Raw genomic sequence first — 15773 nt, forward strand, 5'->3', positions numbered from 1 at the left:
ATGCTTTTGACAGAGAGTACAAAATGGCCTATGATCGTCTCACCGCTAATCAAGTAAAGAACACTCATAACTGCGATAGACCACCGAGCACTGGAGTGATGGAATGCAGAAAGATTTTTGGAGAGCCATATCTTTAAATATACCTGGCTAAAGAGGTGATATCTATGACGTATCTGTGTGTAAAATAACCACTTCAGTCACAAGGAACATCTCAGTCTTCAGTGTTCAGGAACGTGCGTGCGATGGACTGTGGCAGGAGGCCTCGGGAAATTCGGCCTGGCTGCGGTTGTGGAGATGGACAGAGAGCAAAATGGGCCAAATACTATTTCCCTGTCCCTTGTCCTTTCTGGAAATCGGTGTGTGGAGAGGCAGGTTCTAAACAAAATCAGTTCTCTGACTTGGGACAACATATTACAGCTCCCTTAAAAAAAAAGTAACAGGTGGACAGAAACAATGCACTGAAACTAATGTGAGCGAAGGAAATTCTTCAGAATCTATTGTTTACATAGAATATTCATGATGTTATGAAGAGCATACAAAGTTGTATTATACATATTTTAAATTGTTTATAGTAAGTTGATATTTTTTTAATTTTTTTAAATTACTGGAGTGAATTTTAAACGGACTTGCTGCAGAAGCAATACAGTGCTTATTTTTTTTGCAGTACACTGCTATTTATAGTAACTTGTCCAGTTACTTTTTCAAGAGTGATTTGTTTTTAAAGCAGAATAGAAAATGTTAACCTTCACCTAGACAGTACTGGAGATCCAGGATTTCTCATGCACACTTGGAAAACATGTTACCACAGCAGTCAGAAGGAAGGTATGGTAAATTTTGCAAAACTCTAACGAATACACTGATGTCTTTGTGAAACACTTCTATAGAAATCTCCTCTTCCTCTCATGTTCCCTTCCCTCCCCACTCCCTAGTAGGAAAGGGAAAACACATTGAAGAGTCCTATGGATTTTATTTTGGAATCAGCCCATCTCAGCTGCTGGCATTTGTTAGTGTGGCCTCATTCCAGATGTGCCAGCCTGCAGTGAGTTCTCCAGGAACATGCAGGGTTCACAGTCTCAGTGGTTGTGTTTGAAACACTCAGTACAACACCACATAATGCCCATCCAAAACTTCTAACTCAAGTACATCCAGAAAACTTGCTACAGGGAATTACAGGGAATGTAACTTATTGGGGCATATTGTGCTTAGTTAAATATACTTGGAATGTTTGGTCTCTGTTTCACAGGCAAAACAACTACTTTTTTTTCCTCAGAAGAAAACTGCTAAATCAATCCTTGTGGTGGAGTCATGGCTTTTGCTTCTTGTTTTCTTGTTCTAGACATTTAAAAAATGTTCTGTGCTCTCAGTCACATAGCAACTCCTCACCAGAAGGTAGGCTACAGGGAAAATATCAGAAGTCTTGCATGGAGGTGGGAAAACAGACATTGAACTGTATAAAACACCCTAAACAAATTTTAAATCATGCTTTAACAAATAGTTTTATTTTAAGTAATCTTAATGATTTTCTATTTTTAATTTAAGTTGTTGCTGTTATAATACTTCCAAATATTCAACTATTACATTAGATTTTATATTGCAGTCTGCCTACCAGTAGGCGTTTTTAAAAACATCTTCGATTAGCAAGTATCATAAACCAGCAATACTTAGGCAGGAAGGTAATAAACCTTAAAGCTCACAGATACTTTATTAAGTGAAATAGAGCAAGTCTTAGAGGCATAAATGAAAAGTGATGCTGCTATGAAGCTCTGTAACCTCCTCCCAGACCTCTGTAGAGTTGTAAGAAGAAGCTGCCCTAAGAAGAAAGGATTTTAAACATGTAGAGCTGCAGGTATGTGCTGATGATAATTGCAGGATGTAGTCTTGGATACAGCTCCCATCGGGTAATGCCTCTTCTCTAACATGCTGCTAATTATGTAGCTGACCTTTTTGAAAGTATCCCCCAACCTGAGGTGGAGCTAGCAGTGCTACACTTACCACATCTTTCACATTTAATTTATTTTAACAATTTGTGATGCTCTTTTGTACTGCCACGCTTGTACAGTGTCCTTTGTGCATGAAATGGAGCTCCTTTTTTCACCCAGGTACATGGTAGAGATACCCTCTTCATTCCTCTGAACTATTGTAAAATAAACAGGCTATTTTTGAACACATTCCCTGTAAGTACCCCTTAGTGTGCATGGCTGCTCTGCTCTGTACAGTAGGAATGCTGCTTACTTACCATGGAAATCTTGCCTCCAGTAGTTGCTGTACTTAGGCTCCTAGCTGGGTGTGCCCTGGGGAAAGTCGTGTTCCCAGCTCCCTGCAGTTCTGTTTCCCACTGGGACAGCCACTGTTCTATAGGACCTTCAAGCCATGAAATGAGAGAGAGCAAGTGCTTTTTCCAGAGCTGCTGTGGGGTGTTAGAGGGGCTGAGCTATGACCCAGCTTCCCGCTCCCATCCTGGGGTGGCTGAAGAGCTGAGCCCGCTCCCCAAACCCAGGACACGGCGCAGGTGTGGGGGCAACACCGTCACACGTGGCCCTTCCTCCATCCTAGTCCCAGCCTCCTTATAAGGACTTCCAACTGCCTCCAGACTTATAAACCCAACCAGTTTCACTTCTTACCAACATCCCCCAGCCCTGTCAGGGAGTGGGTACTGCCCTGGGAGCAGGGCTGTCCGTGCAGCCTTCACACAATCCCTCTGTTCCTGCATCCCCGGCGTGGCTCTCCTGAAGTGTTGCCAGTGTTAATTTGGGTGTGCTTTTAAATTACTCTATCATGTAGTAGTTCATCAAGTAAAATCATTATACTTAATGAATTGTTTTATAAAGTCTGTTGCAAGTCAGTCCACTGTAGAAATATATAAAAATAGAGTTGGAATAACATACTATAAGTGGGAAATTTTCTTCATTTATGTCATAATGTTCCAAATGTATCCAGAGGTCGACAATTTTTAAGCATCATACAATTCAGTATTAAAACAGTTTTCAAATATCACTGTCCTTTATTAGAAAAGCAATTTGACTATATTTTCCAATACCACAAAGATAAATAAATAAAATATTTGAGACATATTTTCAATTTAAAATTTTGTATGAAATGAATTTTCTCCTTTTGTGTACTAAATAATGCTAATATCCAAAACCTTAAACAAAGGTTTTACATTTGCAGTGCAATATATATTTTCCTTTACTTATGGTTCCACTGGAATAATTATTGGAGATGAAATACTGAAATGTGAATAGAAATTGTGCTGTTTCTCTGACACTGCTGTGTCCCATTTGAGAAAGTTTGCTGTTGGTACAGTTACAGCCTTATGAATTTGACTTCCACTGGCAAATTAAATTATTTGTATCCCAAGAAAGAGAAAAGTCCTGCATGTAAAATCTTAGTGTAACAAATGGGAGATGCAAATAGTAATAATAGAGAGGGGTATTTCTGGATATTATCTCACTGGGATTTAAAAATGGTACTTTGTTAGTCTGCAAGCAGCACTTTTTAAATGAATGGTTGTAGATTTGTAAATATGTAATGTTTAAATTTTATTTACCAAAAACCAGTATGTTGGATGTTTGCTTTGGTTTGTAGTTCCTTTAAAATATGCAAAGTCAATGTTCACAATGTTAAGGTTTTTTTCTGTCTCATCCAAAAAAAGAAGTTTTACAGTGAGTCAATAAAAAGCTTAAAATCTTTCTGGTTATTTTCATTAACATTTTATTAGATTGATTAGAGTGACAGAAATGTCTGCAGCTCTTAACCACATTGTGTGCTCCCATGAGGTGTTAACAATAAACCTCTCGGGTATGGTGATGTCACTGGTGTTTTTTCATCTTGTTTATGTAGAAGTCAGTGCTAACAAGAATTATTGCTGCTTAAATAATCTGTAGCTGTCAGAGATTAGTGTCTGGATGAAAACAAGCCCCCAGCATTCAACTCCTTGTTGTATTTGATTGCTTTAGTTTTGATTAGAGGTAATGTGGTGTTCTAACCCCTGAGTCTTGTTGCAGCAAGATGTAAACCCAGCTGCCATCACACTGGTACTGGTGTCACTTTACAGGAGTTTTAGTCACTGCATTGCAAGATCAGGTACAGATCTGAAAGGAGCTCAGTGCAGTTTGAGCTGCAGCCTGTGTCCACACAGGGATTTTAAGCAGAGCAGTTCCATAAAGGCCCAGCCACATCAGTCTGATTGTCTTCCCACTGAAATAAAATTCATTGATTTCAGGGAGTTTGAGCAGTTCACTGACCAGTTTGGAGTGTTTTCCTGAAAAAAATTTATAATGAGTAAATATTTTGTGTGAAAATCAGCTCCTCTACCTTAAGAGGATCAGCCATAGTGAAAATTTGATGCATCTAAATTGTATCAGCCTTTCCACAAGTGCCTAAATGTGTTTTATTTAATATTGGTCATTTCAGTATCTGTTCTGATCCTAAAGAAAAACGGTAGAGGCTGACACACCACTTAAGACTGATTTATGTTTTAGCATGTTAAAGATATCTTATTTTCAGTAAGATTGTTACAATTCTGGTTGCTTTTTTTCAGTAGAACAACTGCTACCTCAACCCCCTTTTGATGTTGCTGGATCCTTGCACACATCTTGAAGTGTCCATATGTCATACAGATACTGGGCAGGATATTATCTTGTCCTCTAACATCACACTGATGATCAGAAACACAAAGTAAAGAGCAAACATGGTGAGCCCCAGTAGTTTGTTCATTTTCCATTTACAGACAGCAATAGAGAGAATCACAAACAGGAGCATGAGGAAGAGGAGAACAATTGCACAAAACAAACCATTGCTGCTGACTGCCACAGGACTGAGACCATTGAAGATAGAAAAAAGGAACCAAGGAACTGGCAGGCTGCAAGGAAAGGAAAAGTAATTGAAATAAATGTTTTAAGGCAGTTCATTTTCTCTACCATAACTAAGCAATTTTTCCAAACTGCTACAGGAAAAAAAATAGCATGATTGTATTCAATATAGCTCAGCATAAATCTAAACTGGATGTTGTTCCTGTTAAAGCTGCATTTGGATAATGCTTGCACTATCAATGCAATCCAAGACTAAAATGGTTTGAAAATAATACCTAAGTGCCTTGGTGTGCTGTAACAAAGAAATGTCCTGATGGTTTAGGATGGGAGATGCAGGCACTGATACTGACCTTTGCCAGGAGCTGAGTGACCAGATAACATTCCTGCCTGTAGAGCTTGGACATTAGCCAAAGGTTTCTTGCATTTTGAAAAACTGGTAATTTTGTGTTGATTCAGAATTGGGTGAAGGTAGTGGGCTGCATTATAACAGTGTTTCTTTCCTGGCTGGGTTTGGGTTGGGCTTCTTCCAAAGGAACTGGTTGCTCAGCTTCCCTTCACTTAACTACAGCTAAAATGAAATTAACTGAAGCATGTTTGGTTTCAAACCAGGTAACTTTGTGTTTCAGAAGAAATGCTCCCCTTAGCATGGAGCTGGTACTCACCCAACAGTGATGTCAAAGATGTTGCTGCCCACAGAACTGGACACAGCCATGTCCCCTAAGCCCTTCCGGGCCACGATGACACTGGTGATGAGGTCAGGGATGGATGTGCCTGCTGCCAGTATGGTTAACCCCATAATTTCCTCTGAGATCCCAATTGTTTCACCAACCTAATCAACACAACATTGGGGAGGGCTGTTAGCAGTGGAACATGGAGTATAATTGCTCTGCGCAGTGTTAGGGTTTGTGCTATATTTGAGTTAAAATAGTCCAAGTCCATAAAAGTGGCAGAATTTTCCTGCTTTATACTATTAAAAAATTCCATTTTACTGTGTTGATTCTGGATTTTCTCTGTAGTGTAGGAAATCTGAGCACAGTGACGCCAGCACTGAGCTGAGGTCAAGTCAGCTACAGCACAATTTTCCTGTCCTCAGTCCTCCTCTTCTGGATGTTGTCTGCCTTTGGAAATTTAACATCAGCTGTGCAAGATCTAAGGGCCTTTGGAAATGACAGTCCTTGGATTTATGGCATGATCAGATCTACTGTGCATGTGCAATATATCACTCAATACAGATGGGGGGGCTGATCCTGCAAGATGGAAGTATTATTTCCCAGAACACCAGGTGAATGTTAACATGGGGGAGTGAAGATCATTTAGCAGCTTCCAGAATCAAAACCGATATTTTCCTAGAATTTTAATTAGGTAATGGATAATTATGTTCTGCACAGAAACATTCATCAATGAAAAGTCAGAATTAAGATAAATCTTGATGGTGCTTTTCCTTTCACTGATGCACAAACTCCCTTGGAAGCTTTCAGAAATGAATGAATCTTTGTCAAATAAAAAAAAAGGAAATCAAAAATTCCCTTTTGGGTTCTAACAAAACAAAGTTTCTACTGTTGTGATGGATGACTGCAGCTGTAATTCATCAGATAAAATGCCACAGTAATACTGTCCCCTCTCTCCATCTGCTTGTTCTGAAAAGGAGATTTGCAGAGAGAACAAAACCTCTCACCTGGTGAGCCCACCACACCATGAGATAAGAGAATGCAGCAATCCAGAGGATGGATCCAAAAAATGTGATGACAAAGAATTTTTTTGACTCCTGTTGAAATCGAGTTTGAAAAGAAAAAAGAGAAGTTTCAGGTAAATTAATAGTCCCTGTTGAAAACTATTCACCTGAAACACTTCACTGCAATTGATTGCTTTAACTTGGACCCTGGTCTTTGTTTGCTGCTTTTCAGCTTGATTAGGTGACCTGTAGTTGCTAGAATTTGTGGTTTATTAAATTAAGTCTCTGCAATGACATTACACTGCAGCTGGGGCTCCTGTCCCACTGCCTGCAGCAGTAACAGCCCTTCAACTATGCAAAGACTCCAGACATGGAGAAATGGACCCAGGGACTCTTGCCCAGAGGAAATCTATAGCTCAGTTAATGACTCCAGTAGCAGGAAGATAGATTCTTACTGGGTTTCTGACGTCAGGCAGAGTGCTCCAGAGAGGAAAGACAATGGGAAAGAGGAAAAGGTAAATTGCTTGTTTTGTCCTTGATTCTGGCCATTCCAGAGATAAGGGCTCATTGTTTTCATCACCCTCTGTGCTGTCACCATCGCTGTCCTGGCTCTCAGAGCTGCTGTCGTCTGAGGTGTCACTGCTTGATGGTGGCTGTACCTCAGGATAAAAAATCAAAAGCCAATATATTTTCACACTAACAAGCAGCTGCAGTTACTCACTGTGGCCTCACCTGAGCACAGCTCACATTTGTAACCTGCTGAAGGCAGCCACAGCTCCTGTGGGACAGGACCCAGGCACAGCCCACCCCAGCACCTGTGTATTGTTAACTAATGGGCATCCATTAACTAGAAACACCTTTTAGACACAAATTAATTATTTTATGTCCTTAAAAAACCTTTTTTTCATTGGAACTGCTAAATAATGTCACCCAAAAGGGATTTGGGGAGCAAAACAGAAGAGTCTGCTGGTGAGCATAGGACAGCCAGGTGCTCTTATTTCCCCTTCCCCTGGGGAGATACCTCAAAGAGTCATTTGAGGGGACAATACTATCCAGTAACTTGGTGTCATAATCTGGACCAAATCTGTGTTTGTGTTTCAGCCAGCATTTTAAACCACTACACACAGAACCTTATGTATAGATGCCAGTGACATAGGTTGGGTCCTGTCCCAACAGCTCTGGAGAGGGGAGAAGGAAAGTACACATGAAGATCAGCCTGGATGGCATGTAGTGCCTGTGCTCCTGATGTTGATACCTGTCCATCCTGTGGCACATCTGCCTCCTCTGTGTCTTTGCTGGGCTCAGAGTCACTGCCAGGAGTTACCTGGATGGTGCTTGCTGCTTTCTTTTCCTCTTCTGCAAAAGCAATAAGAAAAAATGCTGGTTTCAGTCATCCTGGATGAGCAGCAGAAGTGATACCAGGGCATCACCTTCCCTGTCACCAGCAGGAGCTCTGAACTCCCTGCCACAATGCTGGCATTTCAGGTTAAACCCCCTCAGATTGCTCAGGTTTGTTGTGTGTCCTCCCTGGCTGCTGATGATTGTGTTTGGTAAATCTGGGCAGAATTTGGCCGACCTGGAGTAGAACAAGACCTTGGTGCTCCTCTCACCTTCCATGCAGAACTGCTGTAAGGGGCACTTGTGTAACAGGGAAATGCTAATTACCTCATCTACAGCTGATGAGCATTTCTTGGGTCTCTTTTTAGATGCTGAAGGTTGTATTAAAACCATCCTTATAACCCAGAAAGGATGTAAAGCTTTGCTTCTCAGGTTTCCCCCCAGCTCCCCACTCCCTCCATAGAGCAGGGCATTCTCCAGGGACCTGATACTCTTTAAGGCTTCTGAGAAATGACCAGGATGTGCTGCCAGACTTTAATCCCTGACCATTTGGTGGGTATTCAAAAGCAAATAGGAAAGTGCTGACACATACAAGGAAATAACTGCAGTGTCCTGCTGTTCCTGCATTAACCTGCATAGCCAAGAGGAACACAGAAACCTCTGTGGGAACAGAGCAGAAATATGGATAACACAGAGCAGGGATGAGGGAGTGAAGTCAGTGTAGTGTTCATAGCACCAAGAATTTACTTGGGTTTAAAACAGTGTTTTTCTCAAGTTTGGGATCATTCACCTCTGTGAGGCTCAGTGTTGGGAGGTGCTCAGGTGCCTGTGTTGTGTGGAGCTGGGATCTTCCACACAGAAGTTTCTTGGTGTTCAAAAGCTCCAGCCTTGCTGGCAGCACAAATCTGTGTTATAGCACAGGTCAGCTCTGGCTTTGTGTCAGGAGTGACAGAGAAAACCCCAAAAAATATTAAACTGACAGAGGCCAGATCTGGGTTAAATGTTAGATTAGAAATTCTTCCCTGTGAGGGTGGAGAGGTCCCAGCACAGGTTGCTCAGAGAAGCTGTGGCTGGTCCATCCCTGGAAGTGTCCAAGGCCAGGCTGGACAGGGCTTGGAGCAGCCTGGGATAGTGGAAGGTGTCCCTGCCCATGGCAGGGGGTGGTAAGGGATGGTCTCTGAGGTTCCTTCCAACCCAAACCATTATACGATTCTGTGATTCTATTAAAGGAAAGGTGCACAGATCCTTGGAATTGTTATAGACACAGTGTGGATTATTCCCTCTGGAGGAACCTTCTGCAAGTCTGTGAAGGTACTTTGTTTTAACAAACACCTCATTTGTAGGGTCTACCAAAGACCAGCAGCAGCCAAGTGCAGTCTGCAGTGCCCTGATTTCCCTCCTGCCCTGTTCCATGGCCATTTCAGTCCATCCTTGTACTCTCCCTGCCCTGCCTCACTAACAGCTCCCCTGGGGATAGCTGTTCCTGCCCGCCTGCATCGATTGATTGCTGCTGCATTGTTACAGCAGCCATCTGTGCCCAGCAACAGCACAAAATCTGTGTTAGACCCCAGGGTTTCTTTGCCAGCTGGGAAGGTGAGGGCTTGCAGTGCAAAACAAGGCAAACAGTGCTGGCTCTTCCTGCACTCACCTGCCTGGGAGCCTTGTCCTTCCAGGGTCTCAGCCTTGGCCTTGGCCATGTTGCTCAGGATGTCAACCCTGTCTTTAAATTTTGCTGTGGGTGAGAAGGACACCATCATCAGGGGCTGTCACTGCAAAGCCCCCCTGGACCTGCCTCCCCCACCACAAACCTGCTCTTGCCCCCTTCCTCCTGCAGCTGCTGCAGCCAGCACTGCCCAGGGATTGTACTGGCTGTGACCCCCCCCCCCAGATTTTGGTCATAGCTGTTGTATTTAACTGCTTAGTGCTACAGCAATTACAGCAGCAATTTGACATGGAACTATTTAAAGAGAATCTAGAGGAATGAGAAATCCTTTCCAGGTCAGTAATACAGATGATATCTGTACTTCATAGGAAAAAAATGCAAAAAGAACAGAGGGGGAGTTTTGGTGCAATATCATCTTGTTCCCAAGGGACTATTGATTTTTTTTTTTCCTAGGCTAGATTATGAGCAAACTGAAAATGACACCTTCTTCCTGCCATGTGACTGTTGAAGAGGCTTTAGGGTGCTGCTTACATGGACCTGATGAGAATGTAAATTAAACACTTTTTATGTTCCAGTTCCCTGGAAAATGATTGCTTTTTCTAAGTATACACAAGTGTCTCCTGCTGGAGCTGATCTAAATTCTTGGTATCCAAGTTCAGCATGGTCCAGGCTGTCTGAGAGATGATCTTCACCAGCACAGGTCTGGTACTCTATTTCTGAGGCTGCTGAGGGCTTCTTCCACTGTAAACCAAGCCCTGCTTTATTCAGCTGCGCTGCATTTTTACTGGTTTACAGCGAACTGTGAAATTGTGCATCTCTGTAGTTGTTTTTTGCTCAAATGTCTTACTGCTGACTCTCAGTGAAAGTGAACAAGGATGAGTTCAAAGAAAAGCTCCATTTTGTGCTAATTTATGTCCTCTGTTGAGTTGTACACCGAACGCTGAGGGTCACTGGGGCTGCACATGGGCAGTAGCCACAAGGAATTGGCCAATGCTGTGTTTGGCTTGTGTGCAGGGCTGTAAATTAATTTCCTCTGAAAGTTTTATCACACTGATTTAATCTACTGTGTTGTTGCCTACGCACCCAGAAGGTGCTGTTGTCATATGCCTCAAGGGCAGGGCCCTGCCACTTTATTAATCACAGTGACATTGAGATAATAGAAATAGCAAGTCCAGCCATGTGGGCAGAACTGTTCTTCTGAGCTGGACCTTGTGAAAACCAGTAAATTCTGCTGTATGTCCAATAACTGGACCCAGCTCAGACATTAAGACCTCAGGGGACGAGTCCTGCTCCAGTGAGATTCCAGCTACTGTTTGATAGAAACATCTTTCACCAGCTGGAATTGACACTGAGAACTGGAATGGTTGGACTGAGATGAAATGGTCATGGAGTACCAGAATGGTTTGGGTTGGAAGGGACCTTAAATCCCATCCCATTCCACCCCTGCTATGGGCAGGGACACCTTCCACTATCCCAGGCTACTCCAAGACCTGTCCAACTTGGTCTTGCACACTTCCAGGGATCCAGGGGCAGCCACAGCTTCTCTGGGCACCCTGTGCCAGGGCCTCACCACTCCCACAGGTAAGAATTTCTAATCTAAATGATAATTTCTTCTCCTTTCGAAAGCTGACTGGACTGGCAAGAGCCTGATTCTTCCATGCTCCTTGTCAATACTGCAGTTCACTGGAGGGATGTGAACTGTTGGCTTCCTTCCCCCTGTGCTCGTGCACAAGCACATCCCTCAGTGCAGGGGTGACCTTTTGCTCCCAGTCTTCTCTAAGCACTGGGCAATGCATCCTTCTGTTTGGCTTTTCCCTGAAGCTGCTGCAAAAGCTGCTGTCAGCAGGGTCAGGGCGGTCAGGCTCAGCCTGAGATTATAGAAATTCAAGCTCCTGGCTCGCTGCCCTGCCAGGCTGCAGGCTGGGAGCGCTGAGTGGAGCCCAGGAGCATCTCTGTCAGGATAAACAGATTAGGCCCAGGCCACTGTCCAGCTCTCATGAGATCAGCCTTGTTTAAAAGGGTGGTAATTCCTCTGGCACACAATTCCTGCTGGAGGGGCTGAGATGGGAGGCAGAGCTGGCTCTAAGCTGGCCAGATCTGCAGGTAAGCACAGGGAAGAAGGATGTGGAAGGATCCATGGGCTCAGCCCGGGCTGTGCTGGGCAGTGTCCCTCTCAGTCCCCTGGGGCATTCACTGCTGGCAGCTCTGTCCCCAGGGCTGAGAACCTGTCACACAGTGGCCCTGAGAGGCTCTCCAGGAGAATTCTTGTCCTATGAATTGGCAGCAACCAGGTTGGATTCAGGTGGCAGCTGAGCTTCTACCTTGAATTTGGCTCTTACATTTAATTCACTCTTTGGCTCTAATATTCAATCTAACAGGAATGACAACACAATCAGCAGGGAGGATTTTTTTCTTTACAATTTGGCATGAACCTGAAGGATTTGGAGATTCTGATGTATAAAAGCAGAAGTACAAAAAAAAGTCTTGTGATTCCTTTTGCCTCTCTGTATCATGATTCTCTTACAACAAATGATGGAATGCTAATGAAGCAAGGAGAAGCTGTAGCTGCCTTCAGCCCTTTCCAGCCTGCAATAGTGCCCACTGCTCTGGTCTAATTTCCAAAATCATTACTTTGTTAACTGGGGCATAGTGAGGGCAGGCAGCTCTGACAACCTCTCTGCTGGAGCCTTTTGCTTCATTCAAAAAAAAAAGTAGGCTTCTGCTTTGTTCCCTGTGTGACTAGAGTTTAAAGAGTCTGGTGGTAAGGCTGGAGGTTCAGAAGTGAGAGAGTCCCTCAGCATTTCCAAAATCCTCACTCCCTTTAATTCCCCAACAGTTCCCTCTGGTGTCTAATGGGATGATCTGAAAAAGATCTCATGCTCTTCTTCTACTCACTTTCACAAGAAGTGGGGAAAAGGACAAAAGAACAAACTTGCTAGAAATTCCTAATTTAAAAAAAAAGGCACATTGAAAGTAAAAAGTTCTATCAAAAATATAATTCAGGATGCCATGTAAATATTAGAACTTCTAAAGTAAACAAGTAGTCTCCCTGAGACAAAGACTTAAGTAATGATACTTTCCTAATACAAAAAGAAAAAACCTGATGCTGAATTTAATCCACTCTTCAAAAGAGAAATTTTGTTTCACACAAGGGGTGTTGCAGATTTGTGTTTCACACTTTTGCATTTCCGAGACCTCTGCCCCTGAAATCTGGGTTTGGAGAGCCAGTGCTGGCAGCTTTTTTATGTTTTGGACCTTGCTGCCCTGAAACCATTTCTGTGCTGCCCCATTAAAAAGCGAGGACAGCCGAAAGAAAAAACCTTACGGAATCCTGATTGCAGCAGGTTCAGTGAGGATCTGCTGAGCAACTGTTGGCAGCCTTTTCCTTCTGTCAAGTGTTCAATGCTACAGGCTGCAAGTGCTGATGCTACAGGCCTTGGCAAGAAGGAACAAGGGCCCTTGGGGAAAGATAAATTGCTTTGGGATCATCTTTTATGTGTCAGTCTAATTACAGAAATGTGCCTGGTACAGACAGTGCTGGACACACTGCAAAGGGGAGGACGGTGTTGGTGATCCATGGGACGCAGGCACAGCTGTCCCAAGTGTCACACTGGGCTGCAGGGCTGTTAATACAGGACTAGGAACTATTAACACATCAGAACACAAGTCCTCATATGCCTTGGCAGCTTCAACTCCTTTTCCAGATCCTTCCTTGGGATGTCATTCCATCTCTGTGGCCAAGCTCCTCAAGCCACATAGGTTTCTCAGTTTATGCATAAATTCCTTTTCTCCAGACTCTCTTTTCTTCAGGTAGGAATTTATCAGATTAAGGAGTATCTCCTACAAGGCACACAGGATTTGGCACCTGGGCTCTTTGATTTTTTTGAGTGCTGAGCTGTTGTAATATCAGTAGCTTATTCTTATATTTTATAAGGCGGTGTCTCTTTTCTCACAGCCTTCAGTGGACCGGGAACATATCTGAGGCAGAGGTTTTGCCATTAATTCAGTGGCATTTTATTTCCTAGACCCAAGTAAAGGGTCTAGGAAATAAAAACCTTCGGGAGAGGCTGTTGCAGCCCGTGCCTGCACGGTGCCTGCGGTTTCAGACCCAGATACACACGGTCACACTCCCATCTAGTGGCTGCCACACACACACAGAACTCGCACCCTGCCGGGCCGCCGGCAGAGGCTTAGGTCGGGTGTCAGGAACAATTTCTGCACCCGAAGGGTTCTCAAACCCTGGCACAGAGTCACCATCCCCAGAGGGATTTAAAGGATCTGTAGATGGGGCACCTGGGGACACGTGGCCTTGGCAGTGATGGGGGAACAGTCAGACTTGATGATCTTAAAGGCCTTTTTTAACCTAAATGAGTCCATGATTCTATGTAATGGGTGGGAAGTTGTCTTTGAGAGAAGATCCAGACTGGTCCCCCAGTCCTGTATTTGCCATACTCACAAGACCTGGGAACAGCAGCCTCTTCAGCAAGGACTTGCAACTGCATGGAAAGTTCCCAGCAGCCTATTCTGGGCTGGGGCTCTCCTTGGCCTGGGCTGCCAACCTCAGCCCCCCACAACTCTCCTGCTGAGGGGTCTCAGAGTTTCACCAAGGAACCAACCTGGACCAGAAAGCCAAGACTGTGCTGACCTGGGGTGGGCAGATACTGCACAGAGACGTTTAGAGGTGTGGGAAGGGTGAGAAGGTGTTGGGAGGTCTCTCAGTGGCAGCAGCCCCTCAATTCTGGCACTTTCTGATGCTCAAGGCAATGGCACATCCTCTTGGAAGGTTTTGGGTCTATCCTGGTGCTGTTGATACAAGCTTTTGGAGGCACAGGCGGCAAGGAGCAAACCCTGATGAGTCTGGCTCTTGTAAGGCTACTGTTCATAACACATTGGGTGCTTTCACAGGAATCTGTCAAAGCAGACACTGATCTGCCCTGCCATCCCCCTCCAACCTCCTTTATTCCCTCTATCAGTTTGTGCAGCTGGGATTCTGATCTGGAGAGTCCTCTTTGTAACCTCTGTGAGGGACACAAGAGGTGTTGATCTGCTTAGCTTCAGTCTCTCTTTCAATGGGCAGCAGATAATCTCTTTAGAACAAGTAGGGCAGTGGAGGGGTGGGGCATGAGCTGAGCTAGGAAGGAAAATCTTAGAAACATCTTAATGTTCTTCACTATTTCTCAGAAAATGAACCTCCACAGTGTGACTGGATTAAAGTTAATATAAAGAAACATGCTAAAAGGCTGTGTACAGAGACCCTGGTCTGTCAGGAGATGAGGCTTCTCTGCACCCTGGGCAGTTTAAAAGAGGTCTTGGACCTGAGCTGGTCCTTCCCTGGACCTGGAGAGGCCCATTGCCTGCACAGGGCTGTGGGCACACTTTGCCATAGCAGTGATTATACCATGGTGCAGGTGGGCTTTTAGAGGTGTCAGCCTGAATCACAGAGAATTAGCCTCACCATCGTGATTAGAATCTCAGCTGGGCTTTTAACCACTGTCAAAAATATAATTCTTCAAGGGTTTTAACTCTTTTTGTGCTGCTGTTTCAGGGCTGGGATGAGGTCTGAGCTAAGAGGAAGATGGTAACTCACGTTTACTGTCCCTGCAGTCAGAGACACAGCAGGGATTGGGATGTCACCGCTTCCAGGGAACTCCAGCAGCAGCAGCTGCCACCACAGTAGTAACCAGCTTGGCACAGGAAAAGTAGATATGGCAGGACCAAAACACAAAGTGCTTGTCCTTGCCAGCTACACGATCAGAAGGGGCACATCCCACTGTCACAGAGCTCCCCTCACCTGACACCATCTGTGATACTCAGCTGCACCACACAGGTGAGTTGCTCACCCCAAAATACTGATTGTATTCCCAGTGAAACCACTCAGGGCTGTGAACCCAAGGCCCTCTGGTGTGGAACATCCACTCACCTTCTGCCAGGGGGTCCAGGGTGTGGATCATGAGCTGGACGATGGTGCTGCGCATCTGGGAGTTGTGCAGGGAGGCTGAGCTGCTGCCCCGCTGCAGGGCTGCTCCACGCTGTGGGAAGGCACAAAGCCAGTCAGTTCCAGCTTCTTTGTCCTCTACATCAGGCAAGGCCTCTCCAGGCCACAGGGCAGCAATTCAACAGCAGCAGAGGAATCAGCTGTTCAGTGTTTGCTATGGGAAAGGACAGACCCCACCAGCCTCTGTTGTGAGAGCCCAGGAAGAAATTTAGTCACAAAACCAGGTAAGAAGAGTCACTTTCTGAATTTCTATATGCCTGTTTTATAGCAGAGAATGAGTAGCACTCTTCTAGT

General features: G+C 44.4%; 2 protein-coding genes and 1 long non-coding RNA gene across 16 annotated transcripts in view; 2 read left to right on the top strand and 1 right to left on the bottom strand.

The window, feature by feature from the left end:
- Positions 1-3689, top strand: part of DENND4A (DENN domain containing 4A) — a 49103-nt gene extending 45414 nt beyond the window's left edge. For 10 of the 12 annotated variants that reach the window (XM_086848724.1, XM_086848729.1, XM_086848726.1 and 7 more), the window contains one exon: positions 1-3689. In XM_086848724.1, the coding sequence (XP_086704850.1) occupies positions 1-137 (137 nt within the window). In that variant the 3' untranslated portion in view covers positions 138-3689. The other 2 variants (XR_015275699.1, XR_015275700.1) reach the window with 2 other exon arrangements.
- The window catches only part of SLC24A1 (solute carrier family 24 member 1), a 17095-nt gene continuing 5009 nt past the window's right edge, over positions 3688-15773 (bottom strand). The window contains exons 6-13 of one of the 3 annotated variants that reach the window (XM_086848792.1): positions 15405-15513; positions 9470-9553; positions 7739-7839; positions 6939-7142; positions 6487-6576; positions 5474-5640; positions 4794-4861; positions 3688-4657 (exon numbers count right to left, since the gene is read on the bottom strand). In XM_086848792.1, the coding sequence (XP_086704918.1) occupies positions 4653-4657; positions 4794-4861; positions 5474-5640; positions 6487-6576; positions 6939-7142; positions 7739-7839; positions 9470-9553; positions 15405-15513 (828 nt within the window). In that variant the 3' untranslated portion in view covers positions 3688-4652. Of the gene's footprint in view, positions 4862-5473; positions 5641-6486; positions 6577-6938; positions 7143-7738; positions 7840-9469; positions 9554-15404; positions 15514-15773 lie in introns of all 3 variants that reach the window. The other 2 variants (XM_086848791.1, XM_086848790.1) reach the window with 2 other exon arrangements.
- LOC147650648 (uncharacterized) lies at positions 4730-6321 on the top strand. The gene is made up of 3 exons (XR_015275733.1): positions 4730-4878; positions 5438-5565; positions 5828-6321. It is a non-coding gene; the product is annotated as an uncharacterized LOC147650648 (long non-coding RNA).

Source organism: Cyanistes caeruleus, chromosome 13 (genome assembly GCF_971803275.1).
Source record: "Cyanistes caeruleus chromosome 13, bCyaCae1.hap1.1, whole genome shotgun sequence".
Lineage (NCBI taxonomy): Eukaryota > Metazoa > Chordata > Aves > Passeriformes > Paridae > Cyanistes > Cyanistes caeruleus.